The 19,456-nt window shown below is 53.5% G+C and overlaps 1 protein-coding gene across 1 annotated transcript in view; it reads left to right on the forward strand.

Moving 5' to 3' along the window:
* The window catches only part of ITPR1 (inositol 1,4,5-trisphosphate receptor type 1), a 1,666,678-nt gene that overhangs the window by 1,361,387 nt on the left and 285,835 nt on the right, over positions 1–19,456 (forward strand). Inside the window, exon 51 of the mRNA XM_086939209.1 lies at positions 13,721–13,843. Coding sequence (XP_086795335.1) covers positions 13,721–13,843 — 123 coding nt within the window. The remainder of the gene's footprint in view (positions 1–13,720; positions 13,844–19,456) is intronic.

The raw sequence follows: 19,456 nt of genomic DNA on the forward strand, positions 1-19,456 counted from the left end.
GCATCACAAAATGGATGCTGCCACCACATACACAAGTCTGACCTCCTGCTGCTGGGAGTCCTTCCAGCGAGGAGAGCTTGGACAAAGGGTTTCCTGTCGGGGGCGGTGCTAGCACCGACCCAGACAGGGTTTTGTGTATTCTAGGTAGGCAGGGCTGAATAGGAAGGTGACTGCAAGTGGCACCCCGGTGCTCACTATGCATCTGCCAGTTTGAACCGGTTCCAGGGGCACACCAGCCCCTGAGCTGGGGAAAGTCCGGCATGGGAGAGGGGTGTAACCACCCCCTTCCTGGTCCCACCCATGGGCAGGACCTAGTCCCGTACCAGCCCCTTTCTTTAGTATAAAGGTGGGAGCGGGGACCCTTCCAAATTAGATCATCTTTGAATCCTGAAACTACTTTCTACGAAAGGAACTCAAGACTTCTTCCTAAGATTTCTCCCTTGTGACTAAGGAGTAGTCACCCTGCATCTGCGGGCACCAACTAAGAACACTGCGGTTTGCTGCACGTCCTTCCTCAGGAATCCGACCGACCAGCACGACGAGACCCGGCTTCCCTGGCACCTCTGACCTCTACCTACATCGTCAGCTCAGCTGAGATCCGTGGGTGTGACGAGACCTCGAGGGACCGGCCATCTTCAGAACTGCACGACTCTAATCCAGCACGACCGCCGAGGGATCCTCGAGTGAGTGCTTTGGGGTGTGAGAAGCCCTAACCCTGAGCAGCTCCAGCACCGAAGTCCAGCCCCCCAGCATCCACGAGATCTGCGTGGGGCCCTTCTGCTCTTTGCTGCTCACCACGTTGTCCCCTCTTGACGACGCACCACGACGACAACCCAGCTGGTCTGGTTGCTCCAGACTGGCCCTTGCTCCCCTCCAACAGAGGAGCACCCCGGACCCTCCTGGTCCACTCCAGACGCTATTTTGAGTCCACCGCGTGGGCTTGCATTTGCCAAGACTTGTTGCCCCAATCCTCGGTCCAGCGACGTCGACAGCAGATACCATCGTGGGACAGCTCGCTCCTCCATCCTGGTCGCCGACAACGCCTCCTGGTCCGTGAGACTGCAGAGCCCAGCGTCGCCCACTCCCCTGGTCGAGGTGACTTCGTCCGGTGCCATCCTGGTGCCCATCTAATCACTGGCTAGTGATTCAGAACTTGGTCCCCTCTGCTTACAGGTATCCATCTTCATCGATCCAGGCTTGGATCACCTCGAACTTCATCACTGGTCACCTGCCAGCAACTTCTTCTTTCAGGCTCCATAGACTGCAACGAGGATTCCCGACGTCTTTTCAGACCTATGCAGCCGCAGCCCCTGGGCTAGGTAACCTGAGCATTTCGGTGCTCCAGCATAGCTTAACTATCCAAGGGTCCAGATCCTTTTTCGTTTCAGCTCTACCTAGTCTGATTCGTCCGATATCTGAAAGAAACACGTTAGTGTTAGATTCCTTACCTTAGAATATCCCCAGGCGTCAGTCTGGATCCGGAAACTTTTGCGTAGCAGTACCCCTGCGCGTCGGTAGGCGTCGTCTGCAGGCGTCCCCTGCGGCTCCGCGTCCGTCGTCGGCGTCGTGCGCCGTGATGACGTCGCTGGAGTATATAGACGCCGCCTCCGCGCGCTGACGTCAGTTCTTCTTTTTTCCGCGCCAGTGGACGCAGATCTGAAGAGCAGTACTCCGGTCTTTGACCAAGTTTTTCGATTGTTTTTTCTCTTATTGTGCCTGATAGGATGCCTGGGTTTAAGAATTGCGATGACTGTGAGCGCACGATGTCGGTCACGGACCATCACCGCCTCTGTCTCCGGTGTCTGGGCCCCGACCACGACGTGGACTCCTGTGTCGACTGCCGGGCCCTCACCAACAAGGCTAGGCGGGAGCGGTCCCGCAAGCTACTGGAGCTCCGGGTGTCGGCCCCACGTCGGGACCGGGAGCGGTCCCGGTCCGGCCGGAGGTCGAGAGAGCGTTCGAGGGAGCGGTCGCGGAGCCGCGCCGAGCGTTCCGGAAGTCGACACCACTCGTCAGGTAGGAAGCACAAGAAGTCGGGGCGTCGTCATCGTACCCCCGACTCCCCCCGACGCTCGCGCGATGCGGCCGGGGGCTCGGGTGACCCCAACCCCGCGGCTCCGCGAGAGTCGCCGGCGCGGCCTGCCTCATACCCTCCGGTCCCTGGGCATGGTGCGACGCCTGAGGAGACCGAGGCGTTCCTCATGGCCATGAGGGCGCTCGCTTCTCCGACGGGGCCTACGGTGCCTTCGGGCCCAGTGCTACCGTCTGGGGGCCCTGGCGGTTCGGGTGTCCCTGCCTCGGCGCCGTCGGGTGCTCCGGCCCCGGCGCCGCCGACGGCTCCGACCCCGGCGCCGCAAGGGCCTTCGGGATCGGCGCCGGCTGGTCTTCCGGCTTTCCCGGCGCGCCGTTGCCATCGGGGTTACCCCCGACGCCGCCCCCGTGCGGCGCCGGTTCTCCAGTGCCGGCTCCGGCCGGCGGTGGGGTTCCGGCGCCGGCTCCGGGCGGCGCCGTCCCCTTACCTTCTCCGACGCCGGACGCGGCGCCGGACGGGCGTCGCTCGACGCCGGTCCCGGCGCCGATGGGGCCCATGAACCCCGAGGAGCCGGTCTTCATCATTGACTCCGAATACGGAGAGGATGAGGAGTACTGTGAATGTTGGGAGGGGTCCGAGGACCCTCTGTCACGCGAGTGCCAGTATGACCCGGACTGGACAGGTGACTTGGGGGATGCCAGTGGTTTGGACGACTCTCCTAACCCTGGTTTAATCTCTCCTCCTTCCGTGGCATCGGTGGAGGGAGCTGCCTATTCTGTGGTGCTGATGAGGGCTGCCAAGGCCTTACACCTTGAGCTCCCCGTCGCGGCCGTGAGGCCTAACATCCTCACCGAGGTCTTCAAGCCGCAGTCATGCCCACAGGAGCCACTGCTGCCGTTTAATGAAGCCTTGTCAGACGTTCTGTTGGGCACGTGGTCCAGGCCCGCTTCAGGTGCGCCTGTTGATCGGAACGTGGCCAGGCGCCACCGTCCTTGTCCGGACGACCCCAAGTACCTGTCTACCCACCCCACTCCTGAGAGTCTGGTGATCCAGGCCTCGACCTCCCAGTCCGCATTCCCGTCGGCCCCGCCCGACCGGGAATCCAAGAGGTATGACCAGTTTGGTAAAAAGGTCTTCTCGTCCATTAGTTTGGGCCTGCGGTCTTGCAACACCGCTTGCCTCTTGGGCCGCTACACCCACTCTGTGTGGGATACGGTCGCGGAACTGCTGCCGGAATGCCCCATGGAGGTGCGGGCAAAACTCGGTCAAGCTGTGGCTGAGGGCCGGGATGCAGCGAAATATTCAATACGGTGTGGTCTTGATACGACCGACTCGCTGGGCAGAGCTATGTCGACGACGGTGGCGATTCGTCGCCACGCCTGGCTGAGATCCGCCAATTTTTCGGCTGATGTCCAGAATACATTGATGGACATGCCGTTTGATGGCTGTCACCTGTTCGGTGACAAGGCGGACCACGCGCTGGAACGCTTCAAGGACTCCAGGGTCACGGCCAAGTCCTTGGGTCTCTCGACCCAGCGTCAGCAAACGGGTTCGTTTCGTCCCTTTCGTGACCAAGGAAGGGGCGCCCCCACACGTGCTGCCAGCCACGCGCCGCAACAATCCTTCCAACGCGGTGGCGGCCGTGGAAACCGCCGTGGTGGCGGTCGGGGAAAACGGCGGGGTCAGACCACACCTTCCCCCGCAGCATCTACCCCAAAATCCTCCTAGTCCGTGCTTTCGGCCCCATGTGGCGCCAGTGGGTGGCAGGGTTCGCCATCACCACGCTCACTGGCGCACGATCACTTCGGACAGGTGGGTGCTGCAAATCGTCCGAAGGGGCTACTCCCTCCCCTTCGAGACCTCTCCTCCAGCCATGCCACCGCAGATCCACCGTGTGTCGGGGGACCACTTGACACTTCTGCAGGAGGAAGTTACGGCCCTCTTGGCCAAGGGGGCCATCGAGCGCGTTCCTGGGCCAGAAGTAGGGCGTGGTTGCTATTCCCACTACTTTCTGGTGCCCAAGAAGGACAAGGGGGGCCTACGTCCTATCTTGGATCTAAGGAACGTCAACGGCTTCCTCAGGAAGGAGAAGTTCAAGATGTTGACGTTAGCTCAGGTCTTGGCTGCTCTAGACCCACAAGACTGGATGGTAGCGTTGGACTTGCAGGACGCCTATTTTCACATCCCAGTCCTGCCGGCCCACCGGCGTTACCTGCGGTTCACGGTAGGCCTGGAGCACTTTCAGTTTATCCTGCTCCCCTTCGGCCTTACCAGCGCCCCACGGGTGTTCACAAAGGTGATGGCGGTGGTCGCAGCCCATCTGCGCAGGTTGGGGGTTTCAGTCTTCCCCTACCTAGACGATTGGTTGTTGAAGGCGGGCTCGCCCCAAACAGTCGTCCACCACCTTCAGATGACGGCAGACCTCTTGCACGACCTGGGGTTCTCCATCAACGTGCCGAAATCACACCTGTGTCCCTCTCAAAAGCTCCTTTTCATCGGAGCGGTTCTGGACTCGGCGCAGTTTCGGGTTTATCCTCCGGAACGGCGGGTTCCGGATATTCAGGCTTTGATTCCCATCTTTCAGCCGCTATCCCGAGTCTCGGTCAGGTTGACGCTGCGGCTGCTGGGACTGATGGCTTCCTGCATCCTTCTGGTGCATCACGCCAGGTGGCGGATGCGGGCTCTGCAGTGGGACCTGAAGTTTCAGTGGGCCCAGCATCAGGGCAACTTGTCCGACCACGTCTTGATCTCGGAGGGCACTGCGAGACAACTGCAGTGGTGGCTTACGGACCGCGATTGGGTCAGGGGCAAGTCTCTCTCCCTTCCCCAACCGGAGCACGTTGTCGTGACGGACGCGTCCCTCCAGGGCTGGGGTGGCCACTTGGGAGAGGCAGAGATCAGAGGCATCTGGTCTCCGGCGGAGTCCCGGCTCCATATCAATCTGTTGGAGCTGCGGGCGATTCGTCTGGCACTGAAGGCATTCCTCCCCTTTGTCAACGGAAGTGTAGTGCAGGTGTTCACCGACAACACCACCGCCATGTGGTACTGCAACAAACAGGGCGGAGTGGGGTCGTGGACCCTTTGCCAGGAGGCTCTGCGCCTCTGGCAATGGCTGGAACGTCAGGGCGTGACTCTGACGGTTCAACACCTGGCAGGTTCTCTGAACGCCAGGGCGGACGAACTCAGCCGTCGGTGCTCGATGGATCACGAATGGCGTCTGAACTCGGACGTGGCGCAAGGCATCTTTCTGCAATGGGGAGAGCCTTGGTTAGATCTATTCGCCACAGAAGAGAACGCGCAATGTCATCAGTTCTGCGCGTTGGAGTTTCCAAGACGGCACTCGCACGGCGACGCCTTTCGGCGCGAGTGGAGTTGCGGTCTGTTATACGCCTTTCCGCCTATACCACTTCTGCCCAGAGTGCTGAAGAAGATCAGGCGCGACCGGGCCCAAGTTATCCTTGTGGCTCCGGACTGGGCTCGAAGGTACCGGTATCCCGAGCTACTCAGCATGTCAGTCGGTCCCCCGATCCGCCTGCCCCTTCAGGAGGACCTTCTGTCGCAGCAGCAGGGGACGGTCCTCCACCCGAACCTGTCCAGTCTCCACCTCCATGCTTGGAGATTGAGCGGCGGCAGTTGAGGCCATTTGACTTGCCTCCTGAAGTCTGTGATGTTATTCTGGCAGCCAGGCGTCCCTCCACTAAGTCGGTATACGCCTGTCGGTGGAACAGATTTGTGGCATGGTGCACAGCAAAGGCTGTGGACCCTCTTTCTGCCCCTCTCTCGGAGGTTCTTCTGTTTCTTCTTTCTCTTGCCCAGCAGGGCTCTGCTCTGGGCACTATCAAGGGCCACCTTTCTGCCCTTTCAGCCTTTTTGAGGCTTCCTGATCAGCCTTCTTTGTTCAAATCCCCGATTGTAACTCGATTCTTGAAAGGCATCACTCACATGTTTCCACCTGTTCCGTTTGTGATGCCTCAGTGGGATTTGAACCTGGTTCTAACTTTCCTGATGTGTGCTCCCTTTGAGCCCCTTCACTCTTGCCCTCTCCGTCTCCTGACTTTAAAGACGGCTTTCCTGGTTGCCATCACCTCTGCCAGGAGGGTGAGTGAGCTCCAGGCTCTTTCTGTCCAACCTCCTTTCCTGTCCATTCATCCTGACAAGGTGGTTCTGAGGACTAGACCTTCTTTCCTGCCCAAGGTTGTTTCGGCCTTTCACATCGGGCAGTCCATCACCCTCCCTTCCTTCTTCCCGCCTCCGCATCCTTCAAAGGATGAAGAGCGGCTCCACCGTCTGGACCCAAAACGTGCGCTTTCATTCTACATGGATCGCACATGCCAGTTCCGGGTGGATGACCAACTGTTTGTTGGCTACGTGGGTGCGAAGAAGCGACGGGCGGTTTGTAAACGAACCATCTCTCGATGGGTCGTCCTCTGCATCAAAGCGTGCTACTCTTTGGCTCGGAAGGAGCCTCCTGTTGGGCTGAGGGCCCATTCCACTCGGGCCACGGCGGCTACTACTGCCCTGGGCCGGGGAGTCCCCTTGCAGGACATTTGCCAAGCGGCTACGTGGGCCTCGCTGCACACCTTTGCGAGGCACTACTGCCTGGACAGTCAAGTCCGGAGGGATGGCTTCTTTGGCCGTTCTGTCCTCCAGGACTTTCTGGTGTAGTTTTGTATTGGTTCGCAGACCCACCACCGGGGTTGGTATTGCTGGGGTATGTATTCTAAGGTAAGGAATCTAACACTAACGTGTTTCTTTCAGATGAACAAGTTACTTACCTTCGGTAACGATATATCTGTAAGAAACATTAGTTAGTGTTAGATTCCTTACCGAACCCACCCATCCTCCCCGTTCTGCGAACTGATACCTAGGGTTAAGGTCATCCCTTTCAGGGCCCTAGTTTTTACATGGCACCAGTGTTGGTTCTCTCATGGCTCTGCGTCTCCTGGCACGGAAAAGCTGTGTGCAAAGAACTGACGTCAGCGCGCGGAGGCGGCGTCTATATACTCCAGCGACGTCATCACGGCGCACGACGACTGACGCGGAGCCGCAGGGGACGCCTGCAGACGACGCCTACCGGCGCGCAGGGGTACTGCTACGCAAAAGTTTCCGGATCCAGACTGACGCCTGGGGATATTCTAAGGTGAGGAATCTAACACTAACTAATGTTTCTTACAGATATATCGTTACCGAAGGTAAGTAACTTGTTCAACACTAACTTTACGAAATCTAGCATCCATAGACTTTGTCCCGCATCCAGCGTGAGAGTGCACACTCTCACCCGATCTCCCTAGGCCTCCTGCTAGTAATCTGAAGGTTCAGTAGTCCAGTCCTAGCGATCCTAAAGCCTATGAGACTAGTTATTTACCTGCTAGTATTTCGCATTCCACTTTTGTAGTATATGGTTTTCCGAGCCCCTCGGGCATTTGCGTAAATTGTGCGACTTTCAGAATTTCTTTAAGAGCTTTGTATTGTGCTTAGCGCCCTGTCCTCATAAAGAGTCCAGGGCTGTTGTGTTCTAAATAAATATACTTTATTTTCATAACAACTTGTGTGGTGTCCTTTCACTTGGTGTTCAAGGGGTATATGTATTGGTATAACAGCTGGCTTAACATGCCCTCTAGAGTTTAGCCCAAAGACTGCTCTTGTCCATGCTACTAGGATAGCTGGTCTAACGGTTGACTTGCAACCAATCATCAATAAGGGTCGTTTGGAATGATACACAGTGATCACTAGAATAGTGAGCACTACATATCAGGCCAACTTCTCACATTGCTGATCCAGAGGCAGATGCTGTGGTGCCCTTTCCATCCTCCACTCTGACATGGAGCCGAAGGGGCCTTGTCAGACGCCAGCTCTGGTGCCGGTTGGAGCCACGCCATCCAGGCCGGAGACTGAATCCTATTCCTATAGGCTAAGACTTGGGGAAGAATGGGAGGGGTTGATGGACCCGGAGGAATACAGCCTTATGAGGAAGGAAATATGGACTGGTGAAGATCTGTGTGAAGCCAGTGGACTGTACACTTCTCAAGGTACTGGCATGCTTTCTCCCTCTGCCGTGGCTACGGAGGAGGGAGCGTCATTCGCTATGCTGGTGCAGAGGACTACTGTGGTCCTAGACTGAAGTCTACCCTCAGTCAAGAAGAATGTCTTGACCGAGGTGCTGCAACCGGGTGTGTCCCCCCTCAGAACTGCTACTCCCATGTAACGAAGCCCTCGCTGCCGTTCTACTTGGGACCTTGTCCTAGCCCAACACAGGAGCTCCTGTGAATAGCATAACTGCCTGCCACCACCGCCCCACTCCAGGGGACCCAAACTTCCGTGCCCAACATCCTACCCCAGAGAGCTTAGTGGTCCAAGCATCAATGTCCCATGTAAATCCTGGTGCATTCCCTACCGCAACCCCAGACTAGGAATACAAGAGGATGGACAATTTGGGAAAGATGTTTTCTTCCGGCAGCCTGGCACTGCAGTCTGTGAACACCTCTTGCCTTTTGGGCATCTATGCCCACGGCCTGTGGGATACGGTTGCGCAGGTGCTGCCAACAGTCCTTGAGGAGGTAGGGCCATGCTCTCCCAAGCTGTTGTCGCTAGGAGGGATGCTGTTAAGTTCACTATTTGTGGTGTATTAGACGGCACCAACCGATTAGGTTGATCGGTTTAGTCGACAATAGCTATGCGACAACACGCCTAATTAAGCACTACTGGCTTTTCTGGGGATGACCAGTCCTCACACATGGACATGCCCTTTGATGGCTGCGGTCTATTTGGAGACAAGGTGGATTCAGGGCGGGAGCGCGTTAATGACACCGCAGGAGGGGTATGCGGCTGCGTCCTTACTGCTCAGCCACCAAAGCGCAAGCATTCCAGCCTCTGCATGGCCATGGATGTGGTATCTACCAGCCCTGTGTGTCTGGTGGTAAGCGGTCAGGTCAGTCCACCACCCCCCCTAGCAGTCAAAGCATCCAAATCCTCCTAGTCTGCCTGTGTACCGTCATGGGCATCCAAGGGTTGGAAGGATTCACCATCCCCTTCCCCACTGGGAGTCCATAACATCAGACAGGTGGGGTTTGCAGAATATCTGAAGGGGCCACTCCCTCCCCTTCAATACTACACCTCCCTCCATGCTGCCTATTTACAACAGGGTGACAGAACTCCCTTTCTCTTCTCCGCAAGGAAGGTACTTCTCTTTTGGCCAAGAAGGGCTAAGGGATTCATACTAGCCTTGACCTGCTCTCAATTTCTTCATCAGGAAGAGGGAAATTTAAGATGCTCATTATTGCTCAGGTCCGGTGTGCCATGGATCCATGAGACTGAATGGTAGCTTTGGACTTGCAGGATGCATATTTCCACATTATCCGTCCTGCCTGCCCACAAACATTACCTGTGGTTTAAGGTGGGCCACGAGTACATTCAGTCGCTTTGCTCCTCTTTGGCCTCACAAGTGCCCCTCCGGAGTTCATCAAGGTGATGGCGGTGGTTGCAGCTCATTTGCAGAGATCAGGGATGCCAGTCTTCCCCTATCAGGACGACTGGCTGTTGAAGGAGAGTGTGCAGCAGGCTGTCTCCTTCCCATCTCAGACTACGGCGTACCTCCTGCATTTGCTGAGCTTCTCTATCAATGTGCCAAAGTCACACCTGACTCTCAGATGCTTCCTTCCATCTGAGCTGTTCCGTACGTGGTGCAGTTTCAGTCCTATCCTCCCGAACGGCAAGTTCAGGATACTGATGTTTCAGGCTCTATCTCGGATTTTGGTGAGACTGGCTCTGAGGCTGCTGGGTTTAATAGCCTCCTGCATCCTGCTTGTGATACATGCCCACTGGCATATGCAGGCTCTGCAGAGAGACCTGAAGTCTCAGTGGGGGCAGCATTGTTGGAGAGATTCTGCTATGGTCCAGATCTCGGAGGGAACTGCGACAAACCTGCAGTGGTTGCTTATGAACCACGATTAAGTCAACAGCAGACCCCTCCCACTTACCCTGCCAGATCTGACATTAGTGACAAATGGGTCACTCCTGGGATGGGGCAACCATCTGGGAGAGGTGGAGATCAGGAGTCCCTAGTCTCTGGCGGAATCCGGACTCCACATCAAACTGTTGGAGCTCAGAGCAATCAGATTTGCATTAAAAGGCTTTCTAGCCTCCATCCAGGGGGATGCAAGTGTTCATGGACAACACCACCGCCATGTGGTACTGCAACAATCAGGGCGGTTGGGGTTGTGGACTCTTTGCCAAGAGACCCTGCATCTCTGAACATGGTTGGAACAGGAGGGCATATCCCTTATGGTTCAACATCTGGCGGGTTTTCTGAATGCCAGACCAGATGACCTGGGCAGAAGATTCCTAACCGATCATGAATGGCATCTCCATCCAGAGGTGGTGCAAGGTATCATTCAGTAGTGGGGAGATCCTTGGTTAAATCTGTTCGCCGCCAACGAAAACACGCAATGTCATCAGTTCTGTGCTCTTCACTTTCCAAGGCAGCTCCCACTCAGACGATTTACATCTTGAGTGGAGCGCCGGCCTCCTGTATGCCTTTCCACCCATACCAATCCTGCCCAGAGTTATCAAGAAGATCAGGAATGACTGGGTCCAAATCATCCTTGTGGTGCTGGATTGGGCACGGACAGTCTGGTATTCTGAGGTGTTGAGCATGGCCATTGGTCCTTCGATAAGGCTGACTCTTCAAGAGGAACTTCTTTCACAGTAGCAAGGGAGGGTTCTCCTACCGAACCTGTCAACGCTCTGCCTTCGTGCATGACGATTGAGCTGCAACAGTTGACCTCATTCAACCTTCCGTCTGAAATCTATAATTTTTCCTTGGCAGCCAGGCGTCTCTACCATTACAAGACGTCTGCCGCTGAACAAATTGTGGCATGGTTTACAGATACACATTAGTCTCCTTTCCGCCCCCCTTTCTCTGGTTCGCCTGTTCATTCGTTCCCTTGCCCATCAGGGCTCTGCTCTGGGCACTGTTGAGGAATATCTTGCTGCAACTTGCTTTTCTTTGGTTGCCTGACCAACCTTTCCTTTTCCAATCTCCTGGTGTTTGTGTATATAGGTTTTTTTAAAGGTTGCAACATGTTCCCTCCCAATCTTTTCGTTCTGCCCCAGCGGGACCTCCTTTGTCTCAATTTCTTTGTTCGCTCCTTTGAGCCTCTGCACAATTGTCCACTCAGGTTCCTTACCATCAAGACTGCCTTTGTTGTGGCTAAAACATCTGCCCATAGTCAGTGAACTTCAGCACTGGGCATCCAAGTATCCTTATCTTAACATATACCCAGGCAAATTGTTTTTTTGTACGAGAGCCTCTTTTCTTCCGAAAGTGGACATTCTATTTGACTTTGGCCAAACCCTCATCCCTCCAAGGAAGAAAAGCAACTTCATCGTCTGAACCCCAAAAAAGCATTGTCGTTCTACCTTAACCACACGAGAGAGTTCCGGGTGAATGACCAACTCTTCGTGGGGTATGTCGGAGCGAAGAAAGGATGGGCTGTACAGAAGATGACATCTCACGATGGATCGTTGTGACGGAGTCCCGCCGTCTTCTCCCCCCCCCAGGATTCTTTCCCCCTGTGTCTCTACCTCATCCTGGGAACGTCCACACGAACTCTGGCCAGCCGGTCCCTCGGGTCCGCCCCCAAGACGGAAAAATAACATTGACCCACAGTCCCCCGCCTCTCTCTTCAATACAGGAGCCAATCACGGACCTGCAAACACCGGAAGCACTACCCTGTGAACCCGGAAGTCCCGCCCCGGAAGGAGCGTCAGGACCGGTGAAAAGCATCCCGGATCATGGAAGCAGCGTCGGAGAATCGTGGCAGGATACTCAGGCTGGTGACAGAGGAGAGGAGCCAACCGAAGCAGACGAGTGGTCAGAGGAGTGGTGGAACCCTTAAGGAGGAAGCTGAAGAGCGGCCGTAGCTCACCTGGAGAGCTACGGCAGACCGCGTGAGTACCTGTAAACCGCCCCTGGAGCGCGTTAGGTGCTCTCTGTATATATTGTATATAATCTCTATCTTTGTAGGCACAACGCACTTAGAGTTAACACTGTAAAATATTGTAGAGCATTTATCACTGAGCACGGCCCGAAACCCCCAACACGCCCCGTACACCCTTGCGGTCTCGCTGTCTTGGTCTTGGTCTATCGTCCCTCTTTTCCCCTTCCCTCACGACCTTCCGCTCCGCCCTTTCACCTCCCGGTATTGGTAGTGGCATAACTGCCGAATCGTGGTTCGGACTAACGGTCCTTTTCTCTCTTATTGCCCTCCGAGGTGTCTCCACATCCCACGAGGACCTACTACCTGGCAAGGACCTTCCGGAGAGAGCTGCACTACAGAGACGCCGGATCCGAACATCAGGACCCCCTTTTCCGTGACATCTTGTATGACTATTGTACTGCGAATAAACTACCTTAAAAATAGCACACTATCTCCGGCCTCCTCGCCTGATTTACCGGCCCGCGGGCACCCCACCACCACAATCGTACTTTGTATAAAAATTTGCTATGCATTGGCTAAGGAGCAACCTCCTGAGGGTTTACCTGCTCATTCCACCAGCTGCTGTTAGCTCGCACAGTTTCGGTCCTGGACATCTGCCAGGCAGCAACATGTGCTTCCCTGCACATGTATGCCAAACACTGTCTGGAGAGCCTGGGCCGTAGGGATGGGCACTTTGCCTGTTTGGGCCTGAAGGACTTCCTCGTTTAAAATTGGTCCGCACACCCGCCTCTGGGTTGGTATTGCTTTGGTATCAATTCTAAGGCGAGGAATCTGTGGCTAGTAGTCTCCATCAAAACAAGTTACTTACCTTTCTTAACGCCTTATCTGGTAGAGACTCTAGCCGCAGATTCCTGACTGACCACCCATCCTCCCCGAACGGATTTCTATAGACATGACTTTTCCCATTTCAGGGCCCTAGTTTTCCAGACCAGTGGTCAGTGTACTTAGTGACTCTGGTCTTCTGGTGTGGAAAGTCGCAAAAAGTAATTGAAGTGGGCAAGGGTTGTACCTCTATAGACACTGTGAACTTAATTTCAAATGTGGATGACACAAGCGATGCGGAGCCAAACAACCCCTCCTACCGGCGTGCAAGGGTACTGCTCACGAAAAAGCCAGTCTGACACCTGGGGTTCAATTTAAGGTAAGGAATCTGCAGCTAGATTGTCTCTATCAGATAAGGCGTTATCGAAGGTAAGTAACTTGTTCAACGATGCATTGATGCTAGGTCATCCTACATTGCTTTTATCCAGTATCTGCTCAGTTTAAGACAGCCATGCTCTCTTGTTATTGCACCTCAGCGTTTGTAGTTGAACAAAATATGGGGTGTCCAGCGTAGGTAACAGCAGGGCGGTGCCATCCCAGAGTTTCAGGATTGATGCTAAAAGTGTCATTTTAATTGAGTGCATAACCTTGTATCCTATGAAGATATCCTATAAAAAGTCTGACAGGGAACCTGGGCACTGGCGTCGGCATGGTCCTGTTGTGGACAGCCTGTGCTCCAGGTTCCGACCACCTCCCGACACAGGCCTGTTGGTACTTACATTATTTGATAGAAGTATGTTTCTGTGATCCAGCCTGCCCTGCTTGCTTGTTCTGGTTATTAATATAATGGCCCACTGAGGCAAAGGTCATGAAGGGTCACAAAGTGCCAATAACTGTCTGACGTTCTACCTCCGTGTCTTCCTCACAGCTCAGCCCGTGTTGTACTGGTGTTCACGCAACATGTCCTTCTGGAGCAGCATCTCATTCAACCTGGCCGTCCTGATGAACCTGCTGGTCGCCTTCTTCTATCCCTTCAAGGGCGTCCGAGGAGGTATGGTGCGGCGGCGGATGGTCCTCCGTCGGCTCTTTGCCCCAGGGCAGCCCCTCTGCTGCTGCTCATTGGTGGTTGAGCGGCAGAGGAGGAGGAGGTGTTGTGGGGAGGGGTGGTTGTTTTACATTTAAATTTGCAATAATTTGCTTGATCCTTAAAATCCACAGCACACCACCCCGCTGATCTAACCAAGACACAATCTTTAGCGGCGCACACATTCTGTTAAACATAAGGGGTTCATTCTAGGTAAGTTCCATATCTGTATGGAGTATTTTCTGACATGTAACACACAAGGCCTCGAGTGAAATGGGGCTCACACTGACCAGGAAATGGCATGAGCGCTTACTATTCCAAGTGATTGCAGCTGTGTAATAATTTAAGGCAGGCCAGTTTCACTTGTTTGGGGAGTTCTCAATTCTATTATGTCCATAGCTCCGGTATTAATGGTGTTTCATCCTATGTATATTTAACTCTGCTCTGCCCTATCAAATGCTCCGGTTACCCACATGCTCAGTACTTAAATTCTGTACAAACTAGAGGGACGTGAATGAACATCCATGCAGATATATTTAATTAAAGACCAACATATATACCCGGGCAAGTACAAACGGGCGTCTTTCGGACTTGTGTAACAGAGTGTAGTAGCAAAGCGCTCATTTGCTACATGGTGTTTTAAATCCTTTTGTGGTCCCCCATTCATCTCAAGGCCTTCTCAAAGCTGTAGGAGACTCAGAGCCCCCCCCCCCCCCACCACACTTTATGCAGGTGCACCCCATCGTTGTGTTGCATAGCTTAGTGGGTTGATGTACCTACTGCCGCATCGGCAATAGGTACATTAACCCACTAAGCTATGCATTTCCAGCCGTACATAACGCACACGAATGTTGCCAGTTGCTATTCAGCCTTTCATCTTTCGTAGACCTTTTAATGGAGCTGGTTCATAGTAACAAACACATGAGTGCTGCTAGCAGCCATGTATTTTGGTGTTGCCTGTGCTCTCTTCCTACACTGCTGGCTTCTTAGTTCCCTGCCCGACTACAGGCTAGGCCTGGTTTAAAGAAGTGGATGTGACTGTGCTAGAATAAGGTAAATTGGGCTTTAAGTGGGCCGGGTCCTGCCTGTGCTCAGCACCAGCAGTTATAAAAAAAAAATTAAAAAACAGGTGCTGAGATGTGTCCCTATCGGGCTCTCTCCTTTTGCCCTCACCCTCGGGGTGAAAAATACATAATCGTAACGCTGCAGCAGCATCACCCTTTAGTGCCCTTGATGTAACTTCCCTCGTTACTTCTTTCAGTCTTCTCATTTCAGAACCGAATCGTTTTCAGTATTCTATACAACGAAGCTATAGTTGGTGCCTATTTAGCTGCAACTATCAACCAATGGCAAAGCCAACAGTCCTGGCTTGTTGTGGGTGTAATGTCACTTGTATTAGATCTCTGGATGCAGCGACAGAAGCAGCAAAATACCATTCGGGCGGTACACTATGCTAAGCGCAAATATTTAGCGCCAGTGTTTTAAGCCACGCTACTCCCCTTTGAGAGACCCCCAGTTTTTTCATCCTGCTTAATCCCTGGCGGTAAATGAAACTGAACATAGTGCTGAGGGAAGACCACTGAATGGTTCTGGGACCTGTCCGCCTGAGGCCTTACCTTGTAAACCTTTTCCTTCCTAGGTTACCTGGGACCCATCCTATCTTAGCTGGACCCTTCCCGTGAGGGCCCTCTTTGTAGTGTCGGTTCCGCCTCTGCTCTGGGGTGCTCCCGGCTCCTCATTGGCTGCCGTGGTCTGTGGCAGTCCTCTGTACTCGGCCACGGCTCGGAGTCTCGTGAACCCGGGCCGTGTCCGGAGCGGTGGGGGCGCGCAGGGAGGGGGCGCAGGGTCATGTAAGGACCCGCGGTTGTACGTGCCTAACTGAGCAGAATGTGCCCGGGCCAGGTTGTTTTTCACGGCAGAGATATCTTTAGCGGCCGCCTGGTTATGTAAGTGGTCTCTCGCTGCGAGGTATTAATAGCCCGGGAGCACGTCGCGGACGGGAAGACGGGCATTACCTTTCATTTCAGAGCGCGGGAAGCGGCCGGGACGTGCCGCGCCTGCACGCGCTGCGCACGGCACCTTGTAGGGACAGAGGCCGGTCTGGGTGTGTAATGATCGCTTTGCTCATTACGTACATTAGTACGTTAAAGTAAATGGCCTCTCAAGCCCAGGGACGTCACGGGGCAGAATGCTGTGCGGTTACGATGTTTTATGTAATTTTCAGCGATGTTGCGCAATGATGACAGACGTGATTTATTAATCCCGTCGTCTCATTATGATGCTCTTCTGGTACGGTCCACACTGGACCCCTCCTGTATCTAGAGCAGGTGATCCCTGAATTCCACTCATTGCTCGGGGGTGGGCTGCAGCCAATGGCAGACCCCCTGGTACCAGCAAACGGGGATGCAGGCATAATGCACTGCCATCGTGCACTGGGACTGAAGCTGCTACCCCACCAGTGAGCACTGCCCTGAAGTACTGAAGCGCACAGTGCACCATCAAGAACTGTTAAGGACGGCATACTGCCAGAAAGTAATTTGAAGTGCTGGACACTGCACCACAGAAATTCAGTGGGGGCTAATACCAACTGAACTAACACCAGACACTGGGACTGCAGGTATCCACATTCTGCACTGACATGAAACACTGAGGGCAAGTACTCTTCACTATTACTCAGGGGAAACTGCGACACATGGGATGGCAGCATACATCACTGCCATCTAGTACCGTGGAGAACTGGACACTGCACTACCAGCAAGCACTGGGTACCATTGCATACTATCCGCTACCGTCAGGACTTGCGAGTGAGGCACACTGCACACCCATCAAGCATTGAAGATAACAGCACACCGAAGTTGAGCATCAGGAAAACTAGAACACTACTACCATCAAGTGCTGGGGAGAACCGCACCAAGCATGTTGGGCGGCAGCGTACAGCATAACATCTACCAAAGGGGACAGTAGAAACACAAACACTAAGGACTGCAACGTACTACACTACCCCGAACTACTGAGTGCAGTGCAATGGAAGCCCAGAGTACAACAGCAAACACTACAGTGAAGCACAGGGTTAACTATACACCACCACCATTGAGGACAGCAGCACACACCGCAGGATACAGCTCTGCAGCGAAGCAGCGGAGACCACATGACACAGGCCATCCCCAGTACCTCTACACCTGCTACACTGAAAGCTACTGCCCTATGAAGAAGTCTCTTCTGCCCCTTGTTAAGAAATGGGCCTGCATCTTGCCCCATCAACCTGCATCTTGCCCCATCAACTGCTGTGACCAATAGGAGTCCTAAACTAAGGTGTTTCCACTGCTTCATTTGCCCCCTCTCTTGGGCTATTCGTCCAGGTCCCAAAGCAGCACTGCCGCACCAAATATGTACGGGGATCTAATGCAAGCAAGGAAGGATAGTAAAGCAGCCATAATTGGGGCTTAGTTGGAACGTCACACCCCGGAGTCAATTCCACTGCACCTGAAACGCCATTATAGCCTTCTAGCCCGCCGTAGCCGGCTATACCAGCTATTAAAGGCTCGCTCCCGCATTAAAGTCCCTCTCCTTCGGCTCCGGCCTTTAACAAGGGACAGGACTTTAATAGCTGGTATAGCCCTGCTACAAAGGGCTATAAGGACATTCTGCCACTAGAGGGCAGAATGTTCTAACAAATAAAACAAAGGCTTCTCGAAGCTCGAAGGGATTTAAAACTTCTCGAGCTCCGAGAGGCCTTTGTAAAACATTGGAATGTTGCTCTGCGGGCCTTAACCGGCCCATAGAAGCACGGAGCACTCCATTGTCTGCAATGGAACTCCCTACATTCCAATCTTCTAATGAAGGGTATTCCACTGCCCTCTCTACTAGGCCATCACTTCTAGGCCTGAGGCCCAAAGTAGTCCGCCTTCCCCTTCGTTTAAAAAAAAAGGGGGATTGAAAGCCCCACATCTCTCCACCCTGTTGCTTTGGATGTGGTCCCAGAGGAGGAAGAGGGACCAGCTCCCAAATTCCAGCAAGGAATATGGCTACCTACCCCCTTTTTACTAGTAACACAAGCATAATTGATGTGTAGTGCACCTTCACACATTGCCCCAGTGCCACTGCACCTGCTACATTAATGGTAGTGATGGCACATTAAAAAAATGGCCCTCTATCTTGCCACCTGGGGGTGAGTGCTTGCAATGTTCAATACTCCGTCCATCATCCCCTTTGGTTTTGCTTTGTTCGCCCTAAGTTGGCAGGGTATGCCCAGACGTGGGTCCCTTGCTCACTTTGCCACTGGATTCAAGCTAGCCTGGCTGATGACGGCTGATTAGCCAGAAACCGGTCCCAGGATGCTTGTTTCCGGTCCAGGGAAGACATGGCTTGGCAGTTCGGGCTGGACTGTTCTCACTAGGCACAGGGTCATACTGATTTGCAAGTGGCCATGTCGGAACTGGGGTAGCGGAGTGAGCTAAAGAATGATGATGGATTAAACTCAGATCAGTTGACTGTGGGTGAGTGCTTGCAATGTTCAACACTCGTCCATCATCCCCTTTGGTTTTCCTCTATCTTGCCCCCTTCAGGATATCTTACTGAGGAATCGGACTGTCAATTTGGAAACAAAGTCCCCACATAACATCCCCTTTCTTGGACCATCAGCTACCTGTAAGGTGTGTGAATGTGTGCAATTGGTTATTGGATATTGGATATTGGAGGGGTATTTATAAAGCGCGGCGTTTGCTCCGGAAGGAGCATCATGGCGCTGAAAGTCCTTGAGGCCAGGTCGCAGAGTGGAAGGGGGGAGGCTAGATGGAAGCTTTGGTCCAGTCGTCGGGGAGGTTAAAAATCCATGTTTTGAGAAGTTTTCTAAAAGGCTTCTCTAGTGTCTGTTGTCTTAGGTTATTCACCAAATGGTGACTAGGTGCAAGTATAGTTCTCAATTTTTGAACTCCCTTCAAATTTCTTGGTGACAACGATTTATCATTTTTGAGAGGTAATAAAAGGGTTCTAAGTTTTGTAAAGCGTCTGTTTAATAGACTTATAAAAATGTTCGCTCAGGTACTGTTGGGCTGCTTATCACTAATAACCTCCTCAAGCTCCCAGTCGATGGTCTTCACTCTCATATTTGTGGGAGATGCAATACTTATATAGATTCATAGAGGATAGGAACTGTTTTACATAGTCCAACCAGGGTAACAGAACACCTCTCTGTGATTTATCGAGAACATCTCTTAATCCCACCCTATATTCTGCCAACTCAGGCTTTGACCAAATCCATATTCAAAACAGAATGTGTCAGATGCGCTCGAGGTACAATAGACGGAAGCCTAAGTCATGTTTAAAAATCAGTGGCGTGCTTTGGGGCAATTTAAGGGCTGCTCTTAAAAATTTATTCTCAGCCACCTGCTGTAGGAAAGTGCTCCTTTTTGCATGGCTACTCCCCTTTTTTGCTTAATATCTGATGCAACATGACTTTATGTGCCCAGGGTCCCTGCCAGTCAGGTTCCCAGGGCATATGTTCTTTCCCCAAACTGTACCCTTATACCCACAATTGGCAGATCTCTGGACACAGGTAAGCCCCTTGTAAAAGGTACCATG

Source organism: Lissotriton vulgaris, chromosome 9 (assembly GCF_964263255.1).
Source record: "Lissotriton vulgaris chromosome 9, aLisVul1.2, whole genome shotgun sequence".
Lineage (NCBI taxonomy): Eukaryota > Metazoa > Chordata > Amphibia > Caudata > Salamandridae > Lissotriton > Lissotriton vulgaris.